At 38.7% G+C, this 26,183-nt stretch overlaps 1 protein-coding gene across 1 annotated transcript in view; it reads right to left on the minus strand.

Moving 5' to 3' along the window:
* LOC107663068 (contactin-4-like) overlaps nt 1–21,120 on the minus strand; it is a 65,602-nt gene extending 44,482 nt beyond the window's left edge. Inside the window, exons 1-3 of the mRNA XM_016453217.1 lie at nt 20,817–21,120; nt 13,130–13,269; nt 4,403–4,535 (exon numbers count right to left, since the gene is read on the minus strand). Of these exons, the coding sequence (XP_016308703.1) occupies nt 4,403–4,535; nt 13,130–13,184 (188 nt within the window). The 5' untranslated portion in view covers nt 13,185–13,269; nt 20,817–21,120. The remainder of the gene's footprint in view (nt 1–4,402; nt 4,536–13,129; nt 13,270–20,816) is intronic.
* Between the last annotated feature and the right edge of the window lie 5,063 nt (nt 21,121–26,183).

Raw genomic sequence — 26,183 nt, forward strand, 5'->3', positions numbered from 1 at the left:
ATGGTCACGATCGCTGCCTCACGTGTCTGGGCATTAAACACACTGAGGTGGTGTTTGTGGATGAGTCATGTTCCCATTGCGGGAAGATGACCATCTCGGAGCTGCGGGCCAGGCTCCATTTCCTCTGCCACGATCTAGTCTTCGTCCTGGCGGCAGCCAGGCGAGGGCTACTTCGGGCAGTAGCATGGGTGGTCTGAGGGTTACAGTGGTGGCAAACCCCTCAGGGAACCAACCCTCGGGGGACCATCACTCCTCTAGTGCATCGCAACCAGTCGAGCCGCCAAAGGCGAGCCGCCCTCTTCAAAGAGCGTACCAGCTGTATCCTTCAGTGCTCCTCCCAACAACCAGATGTTGATCACTGCATCGGAGGGAGAGCTCTCTGGAGAGGAAGATTCGGCTGCGCTGCCACCCTCCGGGACGGTGGCAAGGCCTGAATCGGATCCAAAGATGTCGGCTTTCCCGGGCCGCCGAGAGGGTAGGGCTCGAGTGGAAACCTCCACCACGTCCCGAGCCCTCGAGGTTGGACGATTGGTTTCTCGGGGTGGCTCGCGCTGGTTCTCAGTGCCCCGCCTCGGTGCCTGTCTTCCCAGAGGTGCATGAGGAGCTCACCAGGTCATGGACGGCACCTTTTACTGCCGGAAACCGACCTGCTGGTTCCTCCTCCCTCACCAACCTCGACGGGGGTGCAGCTAGGGTGTATATGGCGATCCCCCCGGTGGATCGGTCGGTAGCGATGCAGTTGTGTCCTAAGACCGCCTCCTCCTGGCAGGGTAACCCGTCGCTCCCCTCCCAGGCCTGTAGGCATTTGTCTGGTCTGACAGGCAGTGCTTATACGGCTTGTGGAGAAGCTGCCTGCAGGTTCATCAGGCCAAGGCACTGAAGGACCTGCACAAGGGTGGTCACGATCCGTAAGTTCTGAAATAGCTCAGAACCACTACTGACCTCGCGCTCTGAACGACGAAGGTCACTGCGAGTTCTCTGGGTCATGCGATGTCCACACATGTGGTCTAGGAGCGCCATCTCTGGCTGTGTCTGGTCGACATGAGGGACACGACAAAGTTCGGTTCCTGCATCCGCCCCCGCACCGCATCCACAGCAGCCTCGAGCAAGTGGCGCCGTGGAGCTGGGCGTAGGCAGGCCGCCCCGCCCGTCCAGGCCCCCGTCAAACCTGGCGGTGAGCGGAATAGCAAGAGGCCCCGGGACGGGCGACCCAGAGAGCGAGGAAACTGCTCTTTGGGGGATGGTGAATGCACCTCTCCCGGGTGGAGAATCTGGAAAATCTCGACGAGAGAACGGTTTTCTCTGTCCCTGGGTCCCAGGAGGGCACGGAGAGTCACGGACGGACCAACACCGGACCACACTCATCTTCCATCGCCAGCAGGCAGCAGCGGGCGGTTCGAGAGCGTAAACAAAGGCCCTACTCACGCACCCTCTGCCAAACTGTGGAACCAGGTAAGCGTTGCATTGCACACTCAGATCCCTCTTCGGTCCGCTCACAAGCCACCCGAGTTGGGTCCCTGCGTTCTACCTCGCTGCCCCACTGCGGGTACGGCGGTGGTTTCGCTGGTCCCGCTTGCACGGTATCTGGGTGCCTGGCTAGCGCTACCCAGCCCATCTCGCTGGCTTCTGCGGACCATCAGGCTATGGGATTCAGTTTGCCCGGCATTCCCCCAAGTTCAGTGGCATCCACTTCACGGCAGTGAAGGCGGCCGATGCTCCTGTCATGCGTGCGAAGATCGCAGTCCTACTGGCGAAGGACGTGATAGAGCCGGTCCCTCCAGCCGATTGACCATCCACAGACCATTTCTGCGGTTCGCGTTCAAAGGACGTGCATATCAGTACAAGGTCCTGCCCTTCAGGCTGTCCCTGTCTCCCCTTGTCTTCACGAAAGTTGCAGAGGGGGCTCTTGTTCCCCTCAGAGAGCAAGGTGTTCGCATCCTCAACTATCTCGACGATTGGCTCATACTAGCACAGTCTCGGGAGCAGTTGTGCGAGCACAGGGACCTGGTGCTCCGGCAGCACAGCCAGTTGGGTCTTCAACTGGGAAAAGGGCAAACTCTCCCCAACGCAGAGGATCTATTTTCTCGGTATGGAGTTGGATTCGGTCGAACAGACACCATGCCTCACAGAGGAACGTGTGTGGTCGGTGCTGAACTGCTTGAATACATTCAAGGGCAGGACAGCGGTCCCACTGAAACAATTTCAGAGGCTCCTGGGGCATATGGCAGCTGCAGCGGCAGTTACACCGCTGGGGCTGCTTCATATGAGACCGCTTCAGCACTGGCTTCATGGCCGAGTCCCGAGGTGGGCGTGGCAGTGCAGCACTCACCGGGGACAAGTTACACCGGCCTGTCGCCAAACCTTCACCCCGTGGTCAGACCTTGCATTTCTCCAGTCAGGGGTGCCCCTAGAACAGGTCTCCAGGCATGCTGTGGTTTACACGGATGCCTCCGTACGAGGCAAGCATGTGCTGGTCCGAACGGACAACACGGCAACCATTGCATACATCAACCGACAAGGTGGTCTGCGCTCCCGTCGCATGTCGCAACTCGCCCGCCACCGCCTCCTTTGGAGTCGGTAGGTTCTGAGGTCACTTCGTGCCATTCATATTCCGAGTCTGCTCAACTGTACGGCCGACGAGCTGTCATGAGCTGCGCTCCCAGGAGAATGGAGACTCCATCCCCAGACGATCCAGCTGATTTGGAGACGTTTCGGAGCCACTCAGGTAGACCTGTTTGCATCTCCAGAGACTTCTCACTGCCAGTTGTTTTACTACCGAAGGAACACTCGGCATGGATGCATTGGCACACAGCTGGCCGCGGGGCCTTCGCAAGTATGCGCTTCCCCCAGTGAGCCTTCTCACACAGACACTGTGCAAGATCAGGGAGGATGAGGAGCAGGTCCTGCTTGTGGCACGTTATTGGCCCACTCGAACCTGGTTCCTGGAACTAATGCTCCTCGTGAATGGCGCTTTGGTAGGGATCCCAATTCGTCGGTCACGACATGACTCTGACATAGACTTCTGAAAAAATGTATCACCATTTTCTGTTTTGAACATTGATAATAATAAGATTCAGCTTTGCATCACAGGAATAAATGACATTTTACTATATATTCAAGTAGAAAGTAGTTATTTTAAATGCTAATAATATTACTCAATATTATTGTTTTTGCTGTATTGTCAATGAAATAAATGACGCTTTGAGACTTCTTTAAAAAAAGAAGAATCTGTCTTACACTCTTAAAAATAAAGGTGCTTCAAAAGGTTCTTCAAACGATGCCATAGAAGATCCATTTTTGGTTCCACAAAGAACCATTCAGTCAAAGGTTCTTTAAAGAACCATCTCTTTCTTACCTTTTGTAATCTGAAGAACGTCTCGGTTAAGAACCTTTTGAAGCACCTTTATTTTTAAGAATGTAAAACAGATAAAAAAAAAAAATTTTTTTTTAAAGATGTCTCAAAGCTGCATTTATTTAATTGACAATACAGCAAAAACAATAATATTGTGTAATATTATTAGCATTTAAAATAACTACTTTCTACTTGAATATATAGTAAAATGTAATTTATTCCTGTGATGCAAAGCTGAATCTTATTATTATCAATGTTCAAAACAGAAAATGGTGATACATTTTTTCAGAAGTCTATGAAGAATAGAAAGTTCAAAAGAACAGCATTTATTTGTAATATAAATCTTTTGTAACATTAAAAGTTTCTTACTGCCCCCAAACTTTTGAATATATAGGTGAATATATACATAGGTTACTTTTATGGTCATTGTGAAGAAACACAATATAAGCCTTAAAATGACTCTGACACCTTGTTTAACATCTAAGATGTTGTTTGATACATATATACTACAGTTAAAATAAGATTAAATTAAATTAAACTCACAGAGATCAGGAATCAAGCAGAAACACAGGAGGGAGTCAAAGAAAGAGCGCAGCCACAGAAAAGAAGTGGCTAAAGAAAACAGCTTTTCAAAGAGAAATTAAATCCAATTAGACTCAGTATGGGACTCCCACAAAAATAAATAAATAAAACAGAAAGGCCAAACCAGCTGAGACTAGTTCAGATTGGTTTTGACTCAAGATGAGTCAAATCAAGGACTGTAGCGACAATATAAAGGGCTCTCTGTAATGGCGGCAATGGAGAGCTTCACTCTGTGATAAATTAATGTGTCCTTGGCGGCTTGAAAAAGAGTTCCCTCGCGTAGAAATACCCAACATGTGCTGAGAGCTCAGGAAACTTCCAAGGTTCTTACACTCAAACTCGAGCCTAGACTGAACAGGTTAATCTATTATGGATTTTCTATTTGTCTTTGCCACTGACAAAATATGATCAAATAAAGCTTGTCTTGGCTTTCTGATACCAAAATCCATGGGTACACTGGGATCTCACCTGTAGGACGGGGGCGGATGTCCCTGGGCTTCACAACTGAAGGTGACCTCCCGGCTGGGCTCATTAAGATGGAGAGGGAATACAATACTTCCCGGCTGTTTGGTGAATACTGGCCTCAGAGGACCGCTGCCTTCTAAAGGTGAGGAAGAAAATAACAAAAATACGCTGTTAGTCAATGCTAAGTTTAGCATAGCGTGCCTTTTAGAGCAAAGCTGTTGTGAAAGGTATCCATCTGTTCATTGGATGAAAGCCTAGCTGTCATTCAATAGCTGTCAAGTGGGCAGCGTAAATGTGGCGCAATCAAAGTAATCTTAAAAACACTTGAGATTATTGTTGGCAGGATGTTAGCTATGATACACGTTCAAGATGCTAAGATCACAAACCCCAAAAGAGCAACACATAAGTTAAAATACAATACTTTTGAGCTTAAATATTGATTTGAGACAGTAAATTTCTTTACATAGCTTACTGTGTACTGCTTATCTAATACCATGTTATGCTATGTTTACAATTAAAAAATCTAGTCAAACAAAAAACAAGAGCTTATTCAATTTTCAAGAAACACATGGTGACCCACTAAGCTCGCTAATGTGATTTCATCATACCAAAGACACTAACTTGCAGGAAAGTAGCTTAATTGTGTGTATCGTGTAGACACTTAAAAGCCTAGAAATTTTGTGGTTTATTATTCTCTGTAATTACATATTGATGGTTAGTGCAAACCACTTATCCTGTCTTATTAAGCACAAATGGCCTTCAGCAAGATGAGACATCCACCCAACAATGAGCAGGATAGAGAGTTTTTATGCGAGGGTGAATGCAATTTGCATAATCTAAAACTCATTGTGTGCCGAATTAACACAGCACAGAGCCTAATGTTACTGCAATGTGTCCAAAACACCAAAAACATCTCCATGTTTTGTTTAAAAAATGGTGATAAACATAATTTTGGGGTATTTAAATGACACAGCACTGAAACTATTCTGTATGTATTTCTGTATCTGCCATTTGACTTTCATGACCTTTCAAACATGTTATGCAGAGAGATTAGTAGTTAATTTAGTTTTTTTTTCATTCTACTAAAGTAACCAGTGTGATATCTTGATTTTCTAGTGAGTAAACTAATTTATAAACAGTTCTTAGCCTTTGTCTGTGTAGCCTGAATATGACATGCAATTTCCCCAAACAATTTTTTAAAAATATTTTATTAATCAACATTAATAATTTTATCAAGATCAATAATTAACAATCATTTTTGTCTAACATTCTGTTCCACCTTTGTAGTGTAAAGATGGCTTTTGTTGATGTTAATAAAATAATCTGACTGATTAAAGTAACTGGTTAAATTTAAGTATTTTGCATAAAAGACAGGTACATTTAATAGGGTAATTATAAAAACTGTCCATACAAAAGGTAAAAAAAGCCCCTTTAAATCAATACCAATGGGCAATACCAATAGTTCGTCCAAAAATGAACATTTACACACCCTTAGACATCTCCAGTCAATCAATTAACATCTTGTGAAGCAAAAAAGCTGTGTTTGTAATAACAATAAAAAAAAATTTAAAAAAAAATCAATTGAGACATTTTTAACTTCAAACCGTTGCTTCTAACATACGAGTCCTCCTTCCATAATATTGCTTTGTCCAGTGAAAAAGTCATCTCATCTGAATCAGGAGAGAAATATGCACAGAACAAGCACTGTTTACAAGCAAAAACAATCCAAAATGGTTTTAAACAAATAATGTCGGTAGATTTTGATGGACTTTTTCACTGGAGGAAGCACTATTGGTTTATGGACTCGTATTTTGTCCAAAAGTGACGGTTTAAATTTAAAATGCCTCATTGATGTATTTATTTCTAACAAACACGCAGCTTTTTGGACTGGAATGGTGGGATTATTGTCAGAGATGGGCATAAATACATGAAAATGTATTTTAAATACAAATACAAAATACTGTGTGGAAAAATGTACTTAAATGAAAATTACATTAGATTTTTTTTCAAAGGCAATACAAAATACAAAGAAGTATTTTGTATTTCAAATACGTATTTTAAATACATGTATCTGAAATACTGCCCATCCCTGATTATTGTGATGTTTTTATCAGCTGTTTGGACTCTCATTCTGACGGCACCCATTCACTGCAGAGGATCCATTGGTGAGCAAGTGATGTAATGCTACATTTCTCCAAATCTGTTTTTTCCTTTAATTGAAAAGTTAATTTCTGACCCTAATGTGTTCAGCCGTACTATGGAAATCTCTTTCTTCAATAGAATCTGAGGCTGCAGTCACGCCTCACCAAGTACTTTTTTAACCTACATTTAGAGGACTTTTTAGAGGAACCCATCCTCTTGAGAAATTAGTTCATGTTAAGCACATACTGGTGGTTGTTTATTTACTTTGTGCAGATATCAAGTTCCAGAGGGGTGCAAACTGAATTAATGCATCTGAAAATTCGGAACTAACAGGGTTTTTTTTCCATGCCAGAAACACTAAATTGGTCTACCTAGAGTTCAATTAGCATCTCACTAATGCAGGAGAGGTGGAGTTCATTGTGATTCTGGGTGATAATAGAGCACAGAAGAGCTCTCAGCGGAGGTGTCTGAAATCTATTGAATGGGGAATACACTGCAGCAGGGCTAATTTCAATCTCACTGTCAACAAGGGCTTTAACTCTTAAATACAACAGGAAACATGAGAAGATGAAAAGACGTGAGTGAGAGCAAATGATAAATTGATACTTCACAACCATAATATTGACTCAGATTTCCCATTAGCTACCACAGTGCTTTCCACTGTTTAGCTGATCCATATTTCCAAAAGCCCGGCCTCCTCCCATTGCCACCTCTCTTATGATTTTATTTTTGTACTAAACTGTGCTGATGCTATTACAAAAAAAGAATGCAGCTAAACAAAACATCTGTAGCAGTTACTACAATTACTGACATGCATGCAGTGATATTTTTAACTTAAAAACAAAACCATAAACTCATCCCCATGCCCATGAGTAGAATTCAGTAAAGGTGTTATTTTCATGTTTTTCCAAAGCTAATACAGAGGAGACATATCCAGTTCTGTCTGCATATGTGATAATCAACAGCAAACATGTTACATGTTTTCAGTTAATTACAATACATATAGTCTAATAAAGGATTATAACCTAGTCACTACAAGGAAATTTATTTTAGTATAAAATGTTATATCACCTACTAGTCACCTACTGTTACTCAGTCCATTACACTGTATCACTTAAACTAGAATTTAATGTCATTGCTTTCCAAATACTGTAAATCAATACTGACATAGTCTGTACTCTGCACAACCTGACCTGTGTTGCAGCCTGGAAATAAACCACGCTATGCTAGTTTCATCTGGCCAGAGGAGAACTGGCCCCCAGAGTGAGCCTGGTTTCTCCCAAGGTTTTTTCTCCATTTCTGTCACAAATGGAGTTTTGGTTCATTGCCACTGTTGCCTTTGGCTTGGGGACACTTGACTGACTGCACAGACGCTATCAGAAGAGAGCTGAACTGGATGATGATATCACTGAATCATCAATTAACTGACTTTAGCTGAAAAATGACTCTTTGTTATTGTCTTCTTGCATTATTGACAAACTATTTTCCTGTTTGACACTGTAAAGCTGCTTTGACACAATCAGTATTGTATAAAGTGCTATATTGATAAAGGTGACTTGACTTGACTCGACATAGTCTAATAGTAGTAATTTGATCTCTCTCACACGTGTCCCACATTGTCTCGCAAAATCACATTTGCTGTCCTGCAACAGAGCAATAACCAGGTGGTCACCCAATGGTTTCAATGATTTTGGACATTCCTACTTTTGTTGACATTTCAGTTTTGACTTGATGATGAGCAAATACTGCTGGAAAAAAATTGTGTTCTCAAAAACATTTCTTAATAATGTCCTTATCTCTTTTCTTAAGATGGATATTTTCTTACACAAATGCATTGATTCGCTTCAGGAGGCCTTTATAAACCCCCCAGAGCCGTGTGGAGCACTTTTTGGGCTTCAAAATCTCGACATTCTCGACAATCTCGAAGATCCAGGACATTATTTAATATAACTCTGATTGTATTTGTCAGAAAGAAGAAAGTCATACACACCTAGGATGACTTGAGGGTGAGTAAATCATGGGGTAATTTTCATTTTTGGGTGAACTATCCCTTTAATATCATTATTACAGTAATCTGCAAGAAGCACAAAAATACACTTTTTCATTGATCAGTGAGTCAACAGCAAGAAGTTTTAACCCCCAAGATTTTCTTAAGAAAATATTTGTGAACTTAGAATTTATCTTTAATTTGTAATTTATTTATTTTTTTAGGAAGATTTTCCTGAATTTGTTCCCCTGATCTCAGACAGACTTTTTATTTTTTTTACAAAACATTGAAAGATCATGTTAAATCATTTGTGCTTAATTAATATTAAAGCTCTAAGCCATTTCATAACGTCATAACCTCCCACCACCCCACTACTTTTTAAACTAAAGTGACTCCCATGGGATTAGTAGATACATTGTGTTCCACATGCACCCACCAAAAACTTCTTATGCAATCTTATGATGCACATCATCTGATAACATCTGAGATGTTATCAAAGGCTAAAACACACATTAATTATCAAGTGACTCACTCATGCTAAGCAAAGAGCGCTCTCATAATCAAGGCTCTGGAACACGTCAAATGTGGGCGTCAGTATTAACACTGCACTTACGCATCTATCTGTATCCGATCAAGCTGTTCAAAATCAACATGAGCAATTTTCCATGGAACAGCTAAATGAGATATCCATACCAAAAATCTGGTACCAAAAGACATAAGGCGTATGTAAATAAAGACAGGGGCGAGAAAGATTTCAAAACTTCAGGTTAAGCTTGGAGCTGATGCAAACCTGAGAAATGCAGCCGAGAGTGAATTTCTATCATGCGAGGAATTAATGCTGCAATCACAGTTCATATTTGCCAGAGGACAAGAGGACGGAACTGTCTATTTCAGAAACACCATGTAATTACAAGCTTTGGTGATGCTGCAAATATTACAATATGTTATTAAAATATTGATGGGGAGTAATCTGAAACCACGTTGTCGCCTGCGGGTTTGACGCTACGTTGTGAGTTTATGTGAGGGCTTTACTGGTGCTGTGATTTCTGTCAACAGACCACAGCCGTCCAAAGAGACACACAGTCGCTGAGAAATGATCTATCCCTGTTCAGCGCAGAATACTAACAAGAGGTTTACAACACAAAAGCCCACCTTGGTGGAAAGGGAGGTCATTATGAAGGAAGTTGGAGAAAGCAGGTCTTTCTCTCTCTTTCTCTCTCTACCTGAGGGGAAAATGTATATGGCAGCGCAGCCCCCCGGAGCAGCATCGGAGCTGGAGGGAAAAGCCAAGGAGCAATTTGGAGGCCCAAATAAAAACTAATCTCAAATTCAATACCATCTGACAAGCCGATGAATTCAGCCAGCTTACCTCAGCATGAATATCCAGTCACAGACAGGGCGCACAGGGTGAGAGAGGGAGGGAGGGAGGGAAAGGATTTAGATGTTCGTGTGCCCTCCAATCCGTTTGATTCTGATTCAAAGGGTTTTATTCATCAAATGAAAAAGCCAATCTTGGTAAGTTAAAATACACACCTGCACTCACCCACGCAAACAAATACACACACACGCACACACAAACAACGAGCTCTGAAGTGTAGAGAACCATGAATTTAAGGGATTAAGTGTGGCATATTTGGGTAAATCTGTTGCTAACTGTAACAGACTTGCAAAAAGTTAATGAAATATATCACGATGGATCAATTATGCTGCATATTTATGTGTATTTAAGAGTGTATTTATGACTTTGGCCTTTTTCAAATTCAAAACATTTTTCTTCAATCTTGTCCCTGAAAGACAAATCATGTATCAATTCTGTATCAAAAAACAGTCAAAAACACAATTTAATGATTGTTTAAATGCATACCATTGTCAAAAAGAAGTGCGCTAAACTATATTGAATGTGCAGTTGTAGTGTACTTCAAATCCTAACCATGTATATGATACGCAATACTGTATCAGTGAGGAAAAAATTATTTGTGTTGTTTTTCTTGCTTAAAATGCATCTAGCTTTTAATGTATTACACATCTCATATTTAATAAAAAGTAACATTTCATATCCAGCTGTTGCTCTTAGGCAACATTGTACCATCGTGGATCACAAGCATAACCAAACCATCATATCAAGTATTCTTAAAAAAATTTACTTGCAGATGAGATATTAATTAAATAAAAGGCCTCTTAAGTGTACTTAAAGAGAGTTCACTTTCATGACTTTCTTAACACATTTAAGTACACTTTTAAAAAGTGTGCTTTTTAATAATGTCAAATTAAGTTTAACTGTAAAGTACATTTTTAATGTTGTTGACTAACATACTAAAGCACATGCAAAGTGCTTGATTTCATTAATAATAGTGTTATTCAACATTACATTTAAAGATAATATATTTTAAATGTACTTAATTGAAACTTTAGCATTTAAAATGTGTAATTACTGTAAAAATATATATTTAAATGCATGACATACAAGTTTAGGTAGAAAATAAATTAAAGTATATTTTAGTTTAGCTTCCCAAAATGTAGTAAAATTCATGCAGCATCTAATTCAGTCTGGCAGCTGTTTAGAAACAAAACATATGCATGTTTTGTATTTAAGCTGAATTAATCAACACTACGGATGTGTTAGTGCTTTCCTCTGATTGTGCTGTTTGTGTATTGTGTCTCTACTCCTCAATCGAAGCACATTTAATCAAGCACAATTATATCCTGCGTCTATTATGTTCTACTGCAGTTACAATTACCTGCCGCCATATGCTCAAAAGATAGAAATTAAAACAAACTGTTTAACTGGTGTAATTGTTCACTGGTTTTTAGTCAACTTTCGAAGAGACAAAGCAAATTAATGCAGTTAGTGGCCATTAGCATGTCTATTTTCACATTTAGAGTTTTTTTGTTTTTTTTTACTTTCAAGAGCGTACACTCTAAAAAATGCTGGGTTATTTCAACCCAACTTTGGTAATGGTAATAATACATCCACTCCAAACTAATACTAATTACATTAACAGCAAACCCACTAGAAATGATTATTGCATACCTGTGTGATTTAATTGCCAGCACTCGATACACTCTAAAAAATGCTGGGTTGTTTCAACCCAACTTTGGGTCAAATATGGACTAACCCAACTTTTGGGTTAAATTTTTACATTCAATTTTTAACCCAAAAGTTGGGTTAGTCCATATTTGACCAAAAGTTGGTTTGAAACAACCTAGCATTTTTTAGAGTGTATCGAGTGCTATCGAGAGTAGTTTGGAGTGGATGTATTATTACCATTTCATAATGCTGTAAGATCTTCTTTTAGCAGTATCAATTATTAACCATTAACTAAAAGGTTTTCAATCAAATGTCCAATTACATAAATGTATGTTTTCTCTAGCAGTGGGTTGTATGTTTTCAAACCTAGTTCAAAACTCCAATGTTGTAATATTTACACTTCAGCTGTTGTGTAAGCACAATATAAACACACTTTGCATACATTCAGACAAGAGTCGACTATAAAACGAAGGTAAATTTAAAATGTTAGATGTTATGTGTGTTTTATATGCAACTTATTAATAACAATATCTTGGTTTTATGAATATTTTAATAAATTGTTTTGTACATGACTGATAATTGATTAACTCTCATTTTGCAGAAAAGCCAATAACGCAGGCTCCCATTATGATGTCGTAACCTAAATATAATAGTGTGACAACATGCCCCACTATTGGGTCAACACACCTGGCTACAATGTTTTTAATGAACTGAACCTCTTTTCCTGAATAATTCCACAACCTGGTAACGGAGAAAAGAGTGCTTGCAAAAATCACATGCAGCAGGAGTGAAGATCATGCAAAAGAGCAAACAGCCCTTTTTAAATCAAAGACTTAAAAGCCAGAGGATTAAGTCTGACCCTCCGAGTGACTGAAAGACAATGTAACTGCTTCATCAAAAAGAGATCAATAAAGGGGCTTTTGTGCATCCACTAGGCTAAATGAGAACATAAATTGTGCTCTCCAATAAAATAATGGCTGGTAGATTAATTTGCACATTAACCTTTTCATGGCTCTCAAAGGGCTGGTTAAATTACATACTATCACATCTTTTCTCCAACTTTGACACAAAGCAAGGTGGTCGTTAAATCAAGAAGTCTGCCGCCATGGTATAATGCCCAGAGTATAGGAGGCACAGTTTAGTGACAATGGAAATATGTCTAATGTATATTCTACCCAAGATGGATGAGTATAAAGCCAAAGCATCAAATCCCATAATTACAGATAGGAATAAAGTGATGCCAAGGAGAACATAACGGCACCTTCTCACCGCTGCCATAAATGCAAAAGCACCCATTCTCCAGTCTTTTTTTTTTAATTTAAATTTAAAATTAATATAAAACCACCACCTCACTGTCACACATATTGTGTCTTTGCTCATCTCACCACTGCGCCCATCCGGAAGATTTGGATGGCTTTAGCGTTCACAAACAAAGTGAAACCTTTAATTGGTTCCAGAAGATAAGAGACATCCCCTGAATGAGAGGTCTGCCCTTAATAGTAAATGACAAGGACAAATGTATGCCATAGAAACAGACAGGAAAGTCTATAGAGCAGGTTATTAGGATGCCTACCTGAAAGGCATTCTATGAATAATTGCAGCACCAGCAGTTTCCATGACAACCTCATTTTAAATATTGGAGGTCAGCGAGAGCTCACATTCAATTGAGGGTAAATAGAATGCCGTCTTTGTCCAGACTTGATCCTCTGTGCCCTGAAATCAAAAGACAAGATGAGAAGAGTTAGCCAGACTAAAGTAGCCATGTTCAGCAACATTTCCTAGCTGTGTGTCAGGTAAATTAGTTTGTTTCTTCATGAAAACAGATTTGGAGAAAATTTAGCATTACATCACTTGCTTACCAATGAATCATCTGCAGTTAAATGGGTGCCGTCAGAATGAGAGTCCAAACAGCTGATAAAAACATCACAATAATCCACAAGTAATCCACACCACTCCAGTACATCAATTAACATCTTGTGAAGCCAAAATATGCATGTTTGTAAGAAACAAATCCATCATTAAGATGTTTTAACTGTATTGTATTAACTGCCAAAATACGAGTCCATAATCCATAATAACGCTTCCTCCAGTGAAAAAGTCCATCCCATGTTCTCATATCAAAATTCACTGACTTATTTCTTTTGAACTGTTTTAGACTGTTATCTCTTGTAAACATTGCTTGATCTCTGCATATTTCTCTCCTGATTCAGACGAGATGACTTTTTCACTGGAGAAAGCAATAATATGGATAGAGGAAGCAAGAGTTTGAAGTTAAAAACATCTTAATAATAATGGACTTCGCCTTAACAAGACATTAACTGATGGACTGGAGTCGTGTGGGTTACTTGTGGATTATTGTGATGTTTTTATCAGCTGTTTGGACTCTCATTCTGACGGCACCCATTCACTGCAGAGGATCCATTGGTGAGCAAGTGATGTAAGGCTAAATTTATCCAAATCGGTTCAGATGAAGAAACAAACTCCATCTTGAATGGCCTGAGTGTGAGTAAATTACCCACAAATTCACATTTTTGGGTGAACTATTTCTTTAATGTGAACATGTAAAATTAAAAAAAAAAGTTTTAGTGTTTAGATCCATACACCTGTCAAACGGACTTTGAAAATTCTAAGCAATGTCTTAGAAATACTTTACTGCAGGTACTGTGAAAAATCTTGTTAATCTTTGATCATAAAAAAATAAAGCTGACAGAGAGTGTGGCGTATCTACAATGATATTACTCACGGATATAATTAGAGTCTTTACTTAAATCAACCCTTTCTGCCAACATCACACAAGGCTTTTAGGAGGGTTAAGAACTTGGCCCAAGGTACAAATCCCCTTATGCCATTCTCTGGCCTTCACAACTCTGATCATCTGGAGGGGAGACTTCAGGCAACTGGCTCTCACACATCTGGTCTAACACAAGATTACTCAAGCGCTCCACACTCAGTGAATTCACAAGTATTTCCTCTTTTCTGTACAGTATATTCTTTCTGTAAGTACAACAGCAAAATTGCAAGTGTGGTATTAAACAATCATGCAAACAAGAAGTTAATAGAGTGCTGCAGTGATGATGTACAGTATTTTTGTAGGCCAGCCTAAAAGTTAGCATCTCACTGGTTCCCTTGACAAAAACCTGCAGACAATAAGCTCTGTGACCAACAAAAGTTTATGATTTTTAAACATTTTGTTTTATCATGATAATCTTCACAAATTAACACAACTTAGATTAGTTTACCTGTTCATTGTGATGATGTTTAATGTCCCCTGGCAACTGTAGTCCCATTTAGCCATTTTTAGCAATAGCTTTTTTCAAACCAAATGAAAAAAATTACAAGGAGGTATTACTGATGTATTTCTTATCATGAAATAAAACATAAAATATCTTGAGTATGAGTTAACCACAGACCTAATTTCAGGCATTTAAGCAAAAGCCCATTCAAAAAGCCGTTGACTTCAGGATGATGGAACTGGAATGCTAACTTTTTCTGGGTTTTTGCCAACAAAATACACAATCCCTGCAGTACTCTACATCAAGTATCTATGATAATTATACCAGCTGTTTTGTTTCATTTTGTTTTGCCAACAAAATAGTTTCAAAAGCAGGAAAAACATGGCATGTTACTGAGCAACACACACCAATATGGCCATGAATACAGACACACAGAGAGATACAGTGAACCATTCCAATAGAGATATTGCTTGTATTAGTTAACAAGCAATAAACAAACAAGAAGTCAATGTGCAAGTTAATAAAACATACATTTTAGAGACAGTATTACTAGTTCTCCTGAATGAATGAGCATTTTAAAATGAATTGTTTGAGTGAGTGATTCAATAAGTTAATGGCTGCTTAGTTGTTGAATCTATCAAACTGTGTCCAAAATCGCACCCATACCCTTATATAATGCACTATTTGAGGGGATAGACATTTGTAGTGGTGTTTAAAACTGTAGTCGACACTAGTGAACTAATTTACTCCTACCTCAATAACGAGTGTACAACCAATGTACACTCAGCCACTTGAGAATACATGTATTGTAAGTGTCGTGCCGAATGAATTACCACGTCTCGCTAGAGGATGGCATCCACAGCACTTCTAGCACACTCAGTGTCCGAATTGGTGCACGTTTACGTTCACTCATTCAGTCGACTATATCAGTGAAGTAATGTAGGGAATAGGGACTGAGGGTATAGGGGATGATTTCGGATACATACATAGTTTTTTCAACAAATAGTTTAAGTGAACAATTCAATGACTCACTCATAAAGACACTTGGCAAAGTCACTTGTCACCACCTACTGGTGCATCAATGTAACCTGCAGAAAGTCTCTGTGTGGACTCTGAAAACAGTGAAAAGACATGTGACTTTACTTTACGAAAATCCCCGACTTAGGGATTGAATACAATAACACATGAACAGATAGCAAGAAAAATACTGATCAATAGATATGATCCATACCGTGTATGGTATATAAAACGAGTGAATGAGCCGTAAACGTCACGTGACTGAAACACATCAGTGCTTTTCAATCAACTCTGCCTCACCAATCAAATTCAAGGACCGCAACTACAACAGTAACTTTAACATGGTGTAAAAATGAAAACAGCTTGGGTGTACTTTATCAATCCACTGAGCACTGTTTTGCAAGCTGTCTCTAATTTTATGTGATATTTTAATAGGTTTTGCTATCCATGGTATAATTTCTAAAAGGATATTCTTGATTACATATGGCAACATTACTAATTATTTTACTAAAGCCCTTACAGGTGCGAGAGGTAAGGGCTGAAAATGGCCATGTTCAATGGGGCTTCACCTCACAATGGTCATCCAATAAGCAGGTGCTTTATGCAGCACAACACATTTGAATTTATTACCCATAGAAAAATCAAATACTTGAATGCTTACCAGACTTATTAGCAGAGACTGAAATGAAGGACATTAAACCTAGTATTCAGCCAACAAGTGTCATGATAACCACACATCTTTACCTAACCTAGTGAAGTCCTTTGGGAGGACATCAATAAAACATTCTTCATCAATCACATCCAAAGAAGTATATTCCTTGAGAGAGTTAGCCATTAGCATTGCTATTGATCTCAGACAGTTGCAAATCATATGTTGCCAAATCCTATTTTGCTAGAATACTTTGCTATTTTTCAGTAGCTGTCAATGGAGACACATAATGTTGCCAAATGCCATTTCCTAACAGCAGGGGTAAATTGACCAGGCCAAACTCTGACCCACTGTAAAAATGAAATACTTATGCATCCACACATAACAAATCTGTGCACACAAAAACAAGAAAAAGCATCAACCATCTATTGTTTCTCCACATGAAATCAATAAATGGCTGTAACATAAACCTAGAAAATGACAGCATAACTATCACACGCCTTTGTAAAAACATGTCTTTAATATCAGGATCCATGCATTCCATTGGCCTTTTAAATGTTTGCTTTGTTTGTGTGATTGGCAGTTCATCCATTATGGCTTGTAGGTGCATTTCAAAGCTGTGAACATGACATACAATATATGTCTCGCTGCGGACCGAGTGCTCACAGCCAAAAATATGAGCTGAAAATGAACATTTGAAATGAAATTTTTTTTGTCCTTTAAATTCTGCTTGATGCCATAACTCTGCTTGATGCCATAATAAAAGGCAAAATATGCCATGTTTTATGCTTTAAAAAGGGGATCTGTCTGGAATATTTGCAGACATTCACATTTGCACTGCAATCGGACAAAAGAGAGCAAGAATAAGGCACAGAACTCCCATTTGTACACCACAAAAACACGCCTAAGAGCAAGACTCCGGAAAGCATGCAGTGGCTGACTTTAAAGAAAATGCCGACGGTGAGATTCACACGAAATGTACAGTATGCATGCTCTCTACTTTTTAAACATAAATGAGACAGACACCCACTCTTCCCAGATCTGGCACGATCTCGGCTAGAAAGTAACACTCTAAATCTTTTATCTGGTTTCCTTGACTTCACTTGATCCACAAACACCATCTTTGAGAAGAGTTTCTCTGCAAACCCAAGCATGATTTCACCTATAGGCGACCAGCCCCTTTAGAGTGCAAAATGAACTGTGGTGTTGTTAAAACCTCAACTGACATGAACATTTGAGAGTAGCGGTTGACAACACAGTCGAGGAGCGTGTAAAAATTCTTCAGCTGGTATTGTGCACTCTGACTGAACTCTAATCTAGAGGGTGTGAATGAAAAATTAATGTTCAGCATCCAAAAGAGCCAAGAAACCACAGTTACAAGATTTATCTAGCTGGATATGACTGAATTTTGAATGAAGCAGTACAGAGAATCTGCTGGTTTGCATTCACACTTCTATTCATATTATACCACTGATTCTTATTATACCACTGTCACTCATAGTTATAAACTTTTAATGAAGTCTATGGGTCAAGTATACAAGTAAACTCGCCCCATAGACTTCCATTGTAAGTTTATTTGCATCAGCACAATTTTTTGCTTGTTTTTACCAACGTAGGGATGAACTGAACGTATTTTTCTGTAGTATTCGACAGCATCTGTGGCACGGGACCCCGAATATTCCTTTATTCTCTCTCTGTTATGACAGAGGTGTGCGCACAGACTGAAACGATTCATGCAGTTTCTGACAAATATTATTTGGCTGTGAAATTGGTGGTGCAGAGATTTGAATCACGCATCCAGCAGGTACGGCACATCTCACACCTCAGCCTCGACCTGCTGCATATAAACATCAGCTCTCTGTGACTCAACAAGCAATGCTGGGAGAAGGGGGAAATGTAATATGTCACAGAAGACAAGCCTTTCTCCTTGTCTCTTCCCCCTTGACTTGCATCAACACAGAGGTGTGTGCAAGCAATCTTCCCTAATGATGCCTTCAGAAATCATCCAGTGGTTTTTGTTCTCTGACAAGCCAGCAGAGTGCAGCAAAAACTCTACCTCTAGTGCAAATTATTGCTATGTATGAATGCGTACTCAATTTTATTCTGGAATTTTATTCTTTCTTCAAAACAATGCCTGAATTGACTTGTGCTGTATATCAAGTCTCAAGAAAATAATGCCAAACATGAAAAAATAAATACTTTTATTAGAGATTCTAATTATATGAAGATTAAAATGCAGATTTAACACCTAAACCATATAATGTCAAATGATTTATTTATTTATTTTTAAGAAATTAGATGCATTGTCTTGTGTGATTGCAATGCTGGATTTAATGTCACTGCTTCTCTAATCTTCAGAATAACTATGGGAGAGAGGTACATAGGCTGGAAAAGGCATTGCGAAAAACTTAAATCAAGCCCATTGTCAAGAAAAATACAACTTTGATATTAGAGAATCCTCTAGTGAAAGAAATCAATCTATTTCAGAAACATCTAATCAAAATGCAGCATGTTTGTCCATAAGGGAAGTCCGTTTGACAATTAGCCAAACAAACAAAGAAACAAACAATAAATAACCAATCCAATCCATATTGCTTCAAAAAGGGTTATGAAGTTATTCTATTGCAATTACTCACATCATTAAAAGGATGGTTCCTCTCAACCCAAGTCTCTAGTGGCATCATAAACACAAGGGGAATAGTAATTTGGCAGACAGGATACATTTTTAATGAAATTCCACAAATAAATTTCAGTGTTTTAGTGCTTAGATAGACTGGAACAGATTCCAACCAGTTCTTCCAAGTCCTATATTTTATAATTAATTCACAGATGGATAACTGAGAGAGGTCCATAAGCTGCAGCAGTGTCTGGACAGATGTTGATGAGGTTCACTGACCGAAAATGGTTGGGAAAAAAAGGAGAGTAGAGAATCTAAGAATAGAGAATCTGTGTGGACTAATTATGCCAGTGGTTCTCAATTCCAGTCCTCGCGCATATTTTGCATGACTCTCTTATTTAACACACCTGATTCAGATTTCCAGCTCGTTAGAAGAGAGCTACTGTGCTCCGATTGACATGGTCCCTACACGGTGTTCTTTCTTTGCTCCCTACTCTCTGAGCACGGGAAATCCGTTGACGTTTTCTTCATGGATTTGCGCTACGCCACGTGTAACGGAGGCCAGCGAGTAAGTGCTGTGCAGGTAAACCTCACTCCCCTGATCTCAAGAGATGCACTAGCGACTGACGCTAGAGGCTGCAGTCTTTAGCCTCCTTGTTAGTGCTTCCGTCTCCCATGCCGGAGACCCACTCGGAACAAGAACGAGGTGTGGCGGTGAGGACCCGGGAGAGAGGGGATACATGATCTCAAGAGACGCACTAGCGACTGACGCTAGAGGCTGCAGTCTTTAGCCTCCTTGTTAGTGCGTTCGCCTCCCATGCCGGAGACCCACTCGGAACAAGAACGAGGTGTGGCGGTGAGGACCCGGGAGAGAGGGGTTACACACGGCCTTCAGCATCTTCACACACCGACGAAACTTACTAGAGAAGTGTGAAGTGTGACTTACCACTGCAAATAAATACAATTTAAATTCACGTCTCGCACACTTTAATGCCCTTTGAATGGAACATACAGCATACGCTCTCTTCGAACTGGGATCATGGTGGATTATCCTGTGATGTCCACAGGGCACTTATACGGTCAAATAGAACAAACGTCTGGAGTGATAATTGAGACATAAATAATGTGCAGAGCGGTGGTACGCGAGGACTGGAATTGACAACCACTGAATTGTGCAATATTAATGAAACTAAACGAGGAATGTAGACGTAATTTTTAATCTGAATGATGAGTTTGCAACAGCAAAAATAAAGGTTCCTCAATGGTTATGTGGTTCTTTGAAGATTAAAACAGCTCTTCAGAGCAATGTTGGTTATAGGCTCTTTATATAGATGGTTTTCTAAAGAATATAGAATAAAAACTACTTTATGGAGCTTGGAATGATGTTATGAATGTATGTACCATCAGACTGTAAAAACCTTTCTGATTCTAATTGCAACCTTTATTTTTAAGACTAGAGCCAATTAGGAAAATGTTCACTAACGTGAAAAAAAAACAAACAAAAAACAGTCACTAACATAACCACAAATCTAAAAACATGTATCTGTTTTATAATCTGCTTCTATGAACGGTCTACCAAAATCTTAACTCTTGTAAGTATAAAAATGACAAACATTTCTCACAGCCCATAAAACAACAGGCTGCAGAAAAATATCTCAACTAAATATAAAGCGTCATGTATCTCTTCTGCTTCTTTTAAATAGCCCTAAACCATTAGTGTTGTTTCCGTCTCAAACTCGTTTACCTGCTTGACTTCCCCCAGTTTTCAGCCTCTTCGCGTCTGCCTCTGTAACAGCAGCATCTCTCTAGCCATTCCACAATGCCAGAGACGAGACGAGCGCTCTTCACAGGTGCAACTGCCACAGAGGAATTCTTTCTGCTTTTTTCCGCCTCCGGAAATCCAAGATACTCCTTAAAAGACGGTAAAATGCGCTGATGATACCGCGCTGGATTACTGTGCGGCAAATGAGAAGTAAAGTAAACGCGTTACGCATGGAGTATTCTCAGTTCAGCCTCACAGACAGAGGTGAATGCGCGGGTCCACTCCACACTGCGCCACGCGTCAACGTGTGTGGAGCCGCTCGCGCTCACATCCCCGCTGTGACGCAACACTAACTTCACATCACTTGATCTGCTGTCAGTTCATCAGCACAGATGAAAGAAAACACCGCTTCCCGTGGAAAGAGAGTGGGAGGGATATAAAAAAACCGACTTTCTGAGTAGTAAGAAGTGTTAGAAGATCCATCTATAATGGATTAAAAACATGTTATCAGGTTTAAACTTTCCTCAGTGTTTGAGACCTGTGCTAATATGCGCATTCCTTATTGGGTAAAACTTGGGGGAAGTGCCTGCTAAACTGAGCAGTATTATTCTCCTTTAAAAGAAGAAGAAGAAGAAAAAACACATTTTGAAAACCTATTCATTTTAAAGTATCTCATGAATTAATGAGAAAATAAAATATCCCTCAGCGTTGGGCAAAATCCACAACTGAAGAATTGGCTCCTTTTCAATTCATGAGTGTAAATTTGAATTGAATTGGCCCACATGAGAGTGGATTGAGGATTTTTTTGAAGGTTATGCAATAAGACTTAAATAATTATATTATTAATTATGCCTATTTATTTCCTGATATGTTGAATAACTAAGCTCAGTCCTTCAAAACAATTATCACAGCTGTTTATTTAGCTGTATATATATATATATATATAAACACTGAATAGAAATCTGCTTGCATTCACACTTCTATTCATAAACCACTGACTCCGTAACTTACATACTTATAGATATCAACTTATTGAGCCTTATTCAATGCTTAATTATTTGATTATATAATAATAATGAAATATAAGCAATAAGGCTCAAGGCTACCCAGGTGAAAAAGACGTAGTATTAAATGTATTAAAAATATACTTGAAATTCAAGTAGTATGTTTATAATACATTTGTATTCCCAACATGCTTATTTGAAGTGCAATAAAAATATATTGAATTTCATAACTTTAAGTATATTAAGTGTATTTCAATATATGCTTAAGTTTGATTTTAATCTATTTGTGATATATTTAATATATTGAAATTGTGTTAAAATGGAACCACTTTAAGTATATTTAGTGCAATGTAAGTGTATTTCTTAAAATACATTTAAAATGTCCTTTTAATACTTCATGAACTACAGTTAGAGTATATTTGAAGCATCGTTTTAATGTACTTCAAGTACATTTCAATTGTATTTCAGCTCATTGAAAATGCATTAGCATTACACTACTAGTATATTATAAAGCTGCTTTTTCAGTATATACACACACGTACACACTTTAATCGGTATAACTGAAATGTTCTACAAATGGAAAAGATAGCTCTGCCATAGCTTTTCAGTCTTTTTTTTATTTATTTTTTATAATGTATTAAAATGTACTTGAGTATGTTTGTAGTAATATAAATATACTATAAACATACTTGTATTTCAAGTGCATTTTTTTATACATTTAATAGTATGTTTTGTTTTGTTTTTCACCAAAGTATATATGCTGCTGTCCTTTTTTAGTGTACTTTATGAATATTTGTAATGTACACAACAATATATATAATACATTAAAGTTTTCTAGATATCAAAGTGTGTATGTGTGTGTATATACTGAAAAAAGCAGCTTTATAATATACTAGTATTGTAATGCTAATGCATTTCCAATGAGCTGAAATACAATTGAAATGTACTTGAAGTACATTAAAAGGATGCTTCAAATATACTCTAACTGTAGTTCATGAAGTATTAAAAGGACATTTTAAATGTATTTTAAGAAATACACTTAAATTGCACTAAATATACTTAAAGTGGTTCCATTTTAACACAATTTCAATATATTAAATATATTACAAATAGATTAAAATCAAACTTAAGCATATCTTGAAATACACTTAATATACTTAAAGTTGTTTCAAAATACATTTAATATGCACTTAGTATAGTATAATTTAAATATAGTATGTCTGAAAAAGCACAATTTAAATATATTTCTTTTTCACCTGGGTATGCTGCATTATGAAAGTCACTCAGCTGTGTGTTATGTGGGGGGAAACTATACTTTGAATTTCATTCCATTTTAAATCTGCGTTCAAAATACATTTCTGCATCCTGAATGCATCCTCACTTCAATTTCAGGAATACACTGATATTAAACATGCCATCAGAGATCAAAATCAGAGGCTGTCTCAGCCTTTTAGCAGCTGTTCCTCGACTTCACGCCTTTCCATTCTCATTCAGGCCTGCTTAATCAGTGTGTCATGTTTCATTACAGAGAAGTGAAATGTCACATTTTGTTAAAAGTTACAAAAAACATTCCAAGATGGCTCTGTTGAGATGAACAAGTGTTGGAGGTCTTCATTATATTATTTTCTTCAGACATTAAAGTCAGAAACCACAGCGCACACATTGTTTGTCAATTACTAATAAAAGTATTTTCTGTGCTAAGTTTTGTAAAATTGTGAATGAATTCAAAAGTTAAAGTGTGTAAAACTGAGTACTATACATTCATTAGTACAGTAGTTGAAAGTTTTGTCAAAATAGTTAATAAACAAACAAAGGGCAAGAAATGTTTAGAACGGTTTGAATTTTGTTTGAACTGTACTGAATCTTTGGAAATCTGCGGAATCTTCTACAGAGTTCTGTTTGTGCAGATTCCACATGGGCCTGCTAATGACTCTTAACCTCGGAGCTGTGTCTTTGAAAAGGGGAAATATAGCTCATGGTTTTTAAGTCATATAGCATCACTAGAATTATTTACGTTTATATAAAATGTTATAGATTTTGCATTATGCATTCCAAAAGTCTGGAAGCTTGAATTTCTATAAATAGCAGCTTCAGCAATGTTTCTCAATGTTTATCAGTCAGTTGAAACAGCAGTTAAAGATCAAAATATATCACAATATCTTTTATAAAAGCAAATAAAAGAACTTCCCTGAGGATAGTCTACAGATCATGTCAGCACTCAGCACAAGGTTGAAGCACTTCACAACATGACATAATCTTACACCACTTTAATGTATTCATTACATTGAATAAGGTCCTTTTTGACAGGGTGAATACATCGTTTTTATGTCATTGCAACAAAATGTGCTCACAATATGACTGCAATTTCTTTTTCATTTTGTCAAACATGGTGGCTTCCAAAAGGCTTTCCTTCAGGAACAAGTAGCTTTCTTTCTTTCCTTTTTTCCCCAGTTTATTTAACTACCAGTATCAACATTTAGTTCTATATAAATAGTTGTCATTTGTTGTATTGTACTGAAGAACGTGTGTCGGAGAGGTTTCAGAAGGCTGTGAGGATCCCTGTCATTATCTGACACTTGTTGAAATCAGTATTTTTATGTATGTTGTAATATACTGGCAGCAGTGTAACGGGGTGACAGGGATGAGAGACGGTCGGATCCAATTGCATACCTTTATTCATAAACATGGTCAGAAACAGGCAGGGTCGAAACACCAGCAAACAGGTATGGCACAGGCGAGACAAAAGAATAATCCAAGGACAGAATTGATCAGGCTCCGGCGAACAATATCCAATAGGGCAAGGCAAACGGGTAATCCAACATACAAACAATAATCCATGCGAGGTGCAAACAGAGTCCAAACAACAAGACGATAGAGAATTCCAAGACAGGCAGAAGATCAGTAAACAGGCAAAAGGGCAACACGACGTGACTAGACTTAGACTGGAAACTAGGACTGGGAACTGGCTCCGTAGAGTAGCTATCACTAGGTGAGCGATAAATGCAATACAATACTGGATGATCAGAATGAGGAAGTCCCAGGTTTATAAAGCTTGTCAGATTGGTTTCAGCTGTGTGTGTGTAATTGGTGCAATGGATGATGGGAACTGCAGTCCAGAGTGATATGCAACAGGCTGTGTAGTGTGAGAGTCAATGTAACGGAAGAGTGACCTCTGGTGGCAAGCGGATGGAAGTCCATGGGCAGGATTCGTGACAAGCAGTGTGGGGGAAGCACCATGCTAAAACAAGTATGTACAGTTAGAGATGGCACATTATTAGAAGTATGTATGTATGTTTTAAACAAAATGGTTAAAGGAATATTCCAAATAGGTAGTATTATATATGCATTACTGAAGACTCAAACACCCACCCTACTGTGGAGGGTTTCAACTGTCTATCATTCAGTTTTAAAATCATTGTGGTGCCTTTTACACTGTCAGCTTGTCATTCTTCGAACCAAAAAATGTCCAAATCTTAAACAAACTGTGAAAATCATCAGCTCCAAATAGAATGGACTGACAAGTACTTGTTCATGCAAGCTACAGTAGTTCTCAACCAATGTGTGTATTATGTAACCACACCAAGCTGTAGAGAAGTTCAATATAAAGAGGCAATGTGCAGCTCTGGCATCAGTCTGATTTAGCCTCTTTGTTATGAACCAGGTTTGAAAGCACTTTTTGGTTGATTTTGTAATTGCTTGTCATGTTTTGTCTCAGGTTTAACTGTATTTTTGGAACAAGCCCTACAGTAGCAGTTCATTCACACTAATGAATCACTGACTATCATCAATATCATCCATTATTATGCAGTTATTTAAAAATGGGCTTTTATGAGATGCGTTATTCTTGAAATTGAATGATTCCTGAAGGTAATGAGGAATAGATAGCAGTGAGGAGTGCACTGGAAGACAATGACTTCAGTTCAATTTAAAATAATTATCTTAATGAATATGTCGTGATTTGCATGAGAATTACTTCTGGTGATCCATATCAAAAAGCACACACACTCAACATTGCATCACACTGCACCTTTGCAAAAGTATGAGAAGTTTTATTGTAGCTGCTATGCTTTGCCTCTCTCTTCCTTAGTTTACCTCCCCACTGATATGTGTCCACAAGTTAAATCTATACTCTACATATCTGTTTAAAACCAGTTAAACTCTGCGGACCCGGATACGGGTCCAAAATGACACGCCCCGAGCTTAAGTGGTTTTAAGTCTTTGAGGCTGTCATGCTATGTACCTTGGCCTCTTTTTCCACCAGGTCTAAATCCAGGTATCAGAGGGCTGGAGTGATGTTTGAGAAGCAGGGTGATAAGGCAGGCCTTTCATAGCGCTGACCCCTCCT

Source organism: Sinocyclocheilus anshuiensis, unplaced genomic scaffold, assembly GCF_001515605.1.
Source record: "Sinocyclocheilus anshuiensis isolate Anshui unplaced genomic scaffold, SAMN03320099.WGS_v1.1 scaffold2161, whole genome shotgun sequence".
NCBI classification, from domain to species: domain Eukaryota; kingdom Metazoa; phylum Chordata; class Actinopteri; order Cypriniformes; family Cyprinidae; genus Sinocyclocheilus; species Sinocyclocheilus anshuiensis.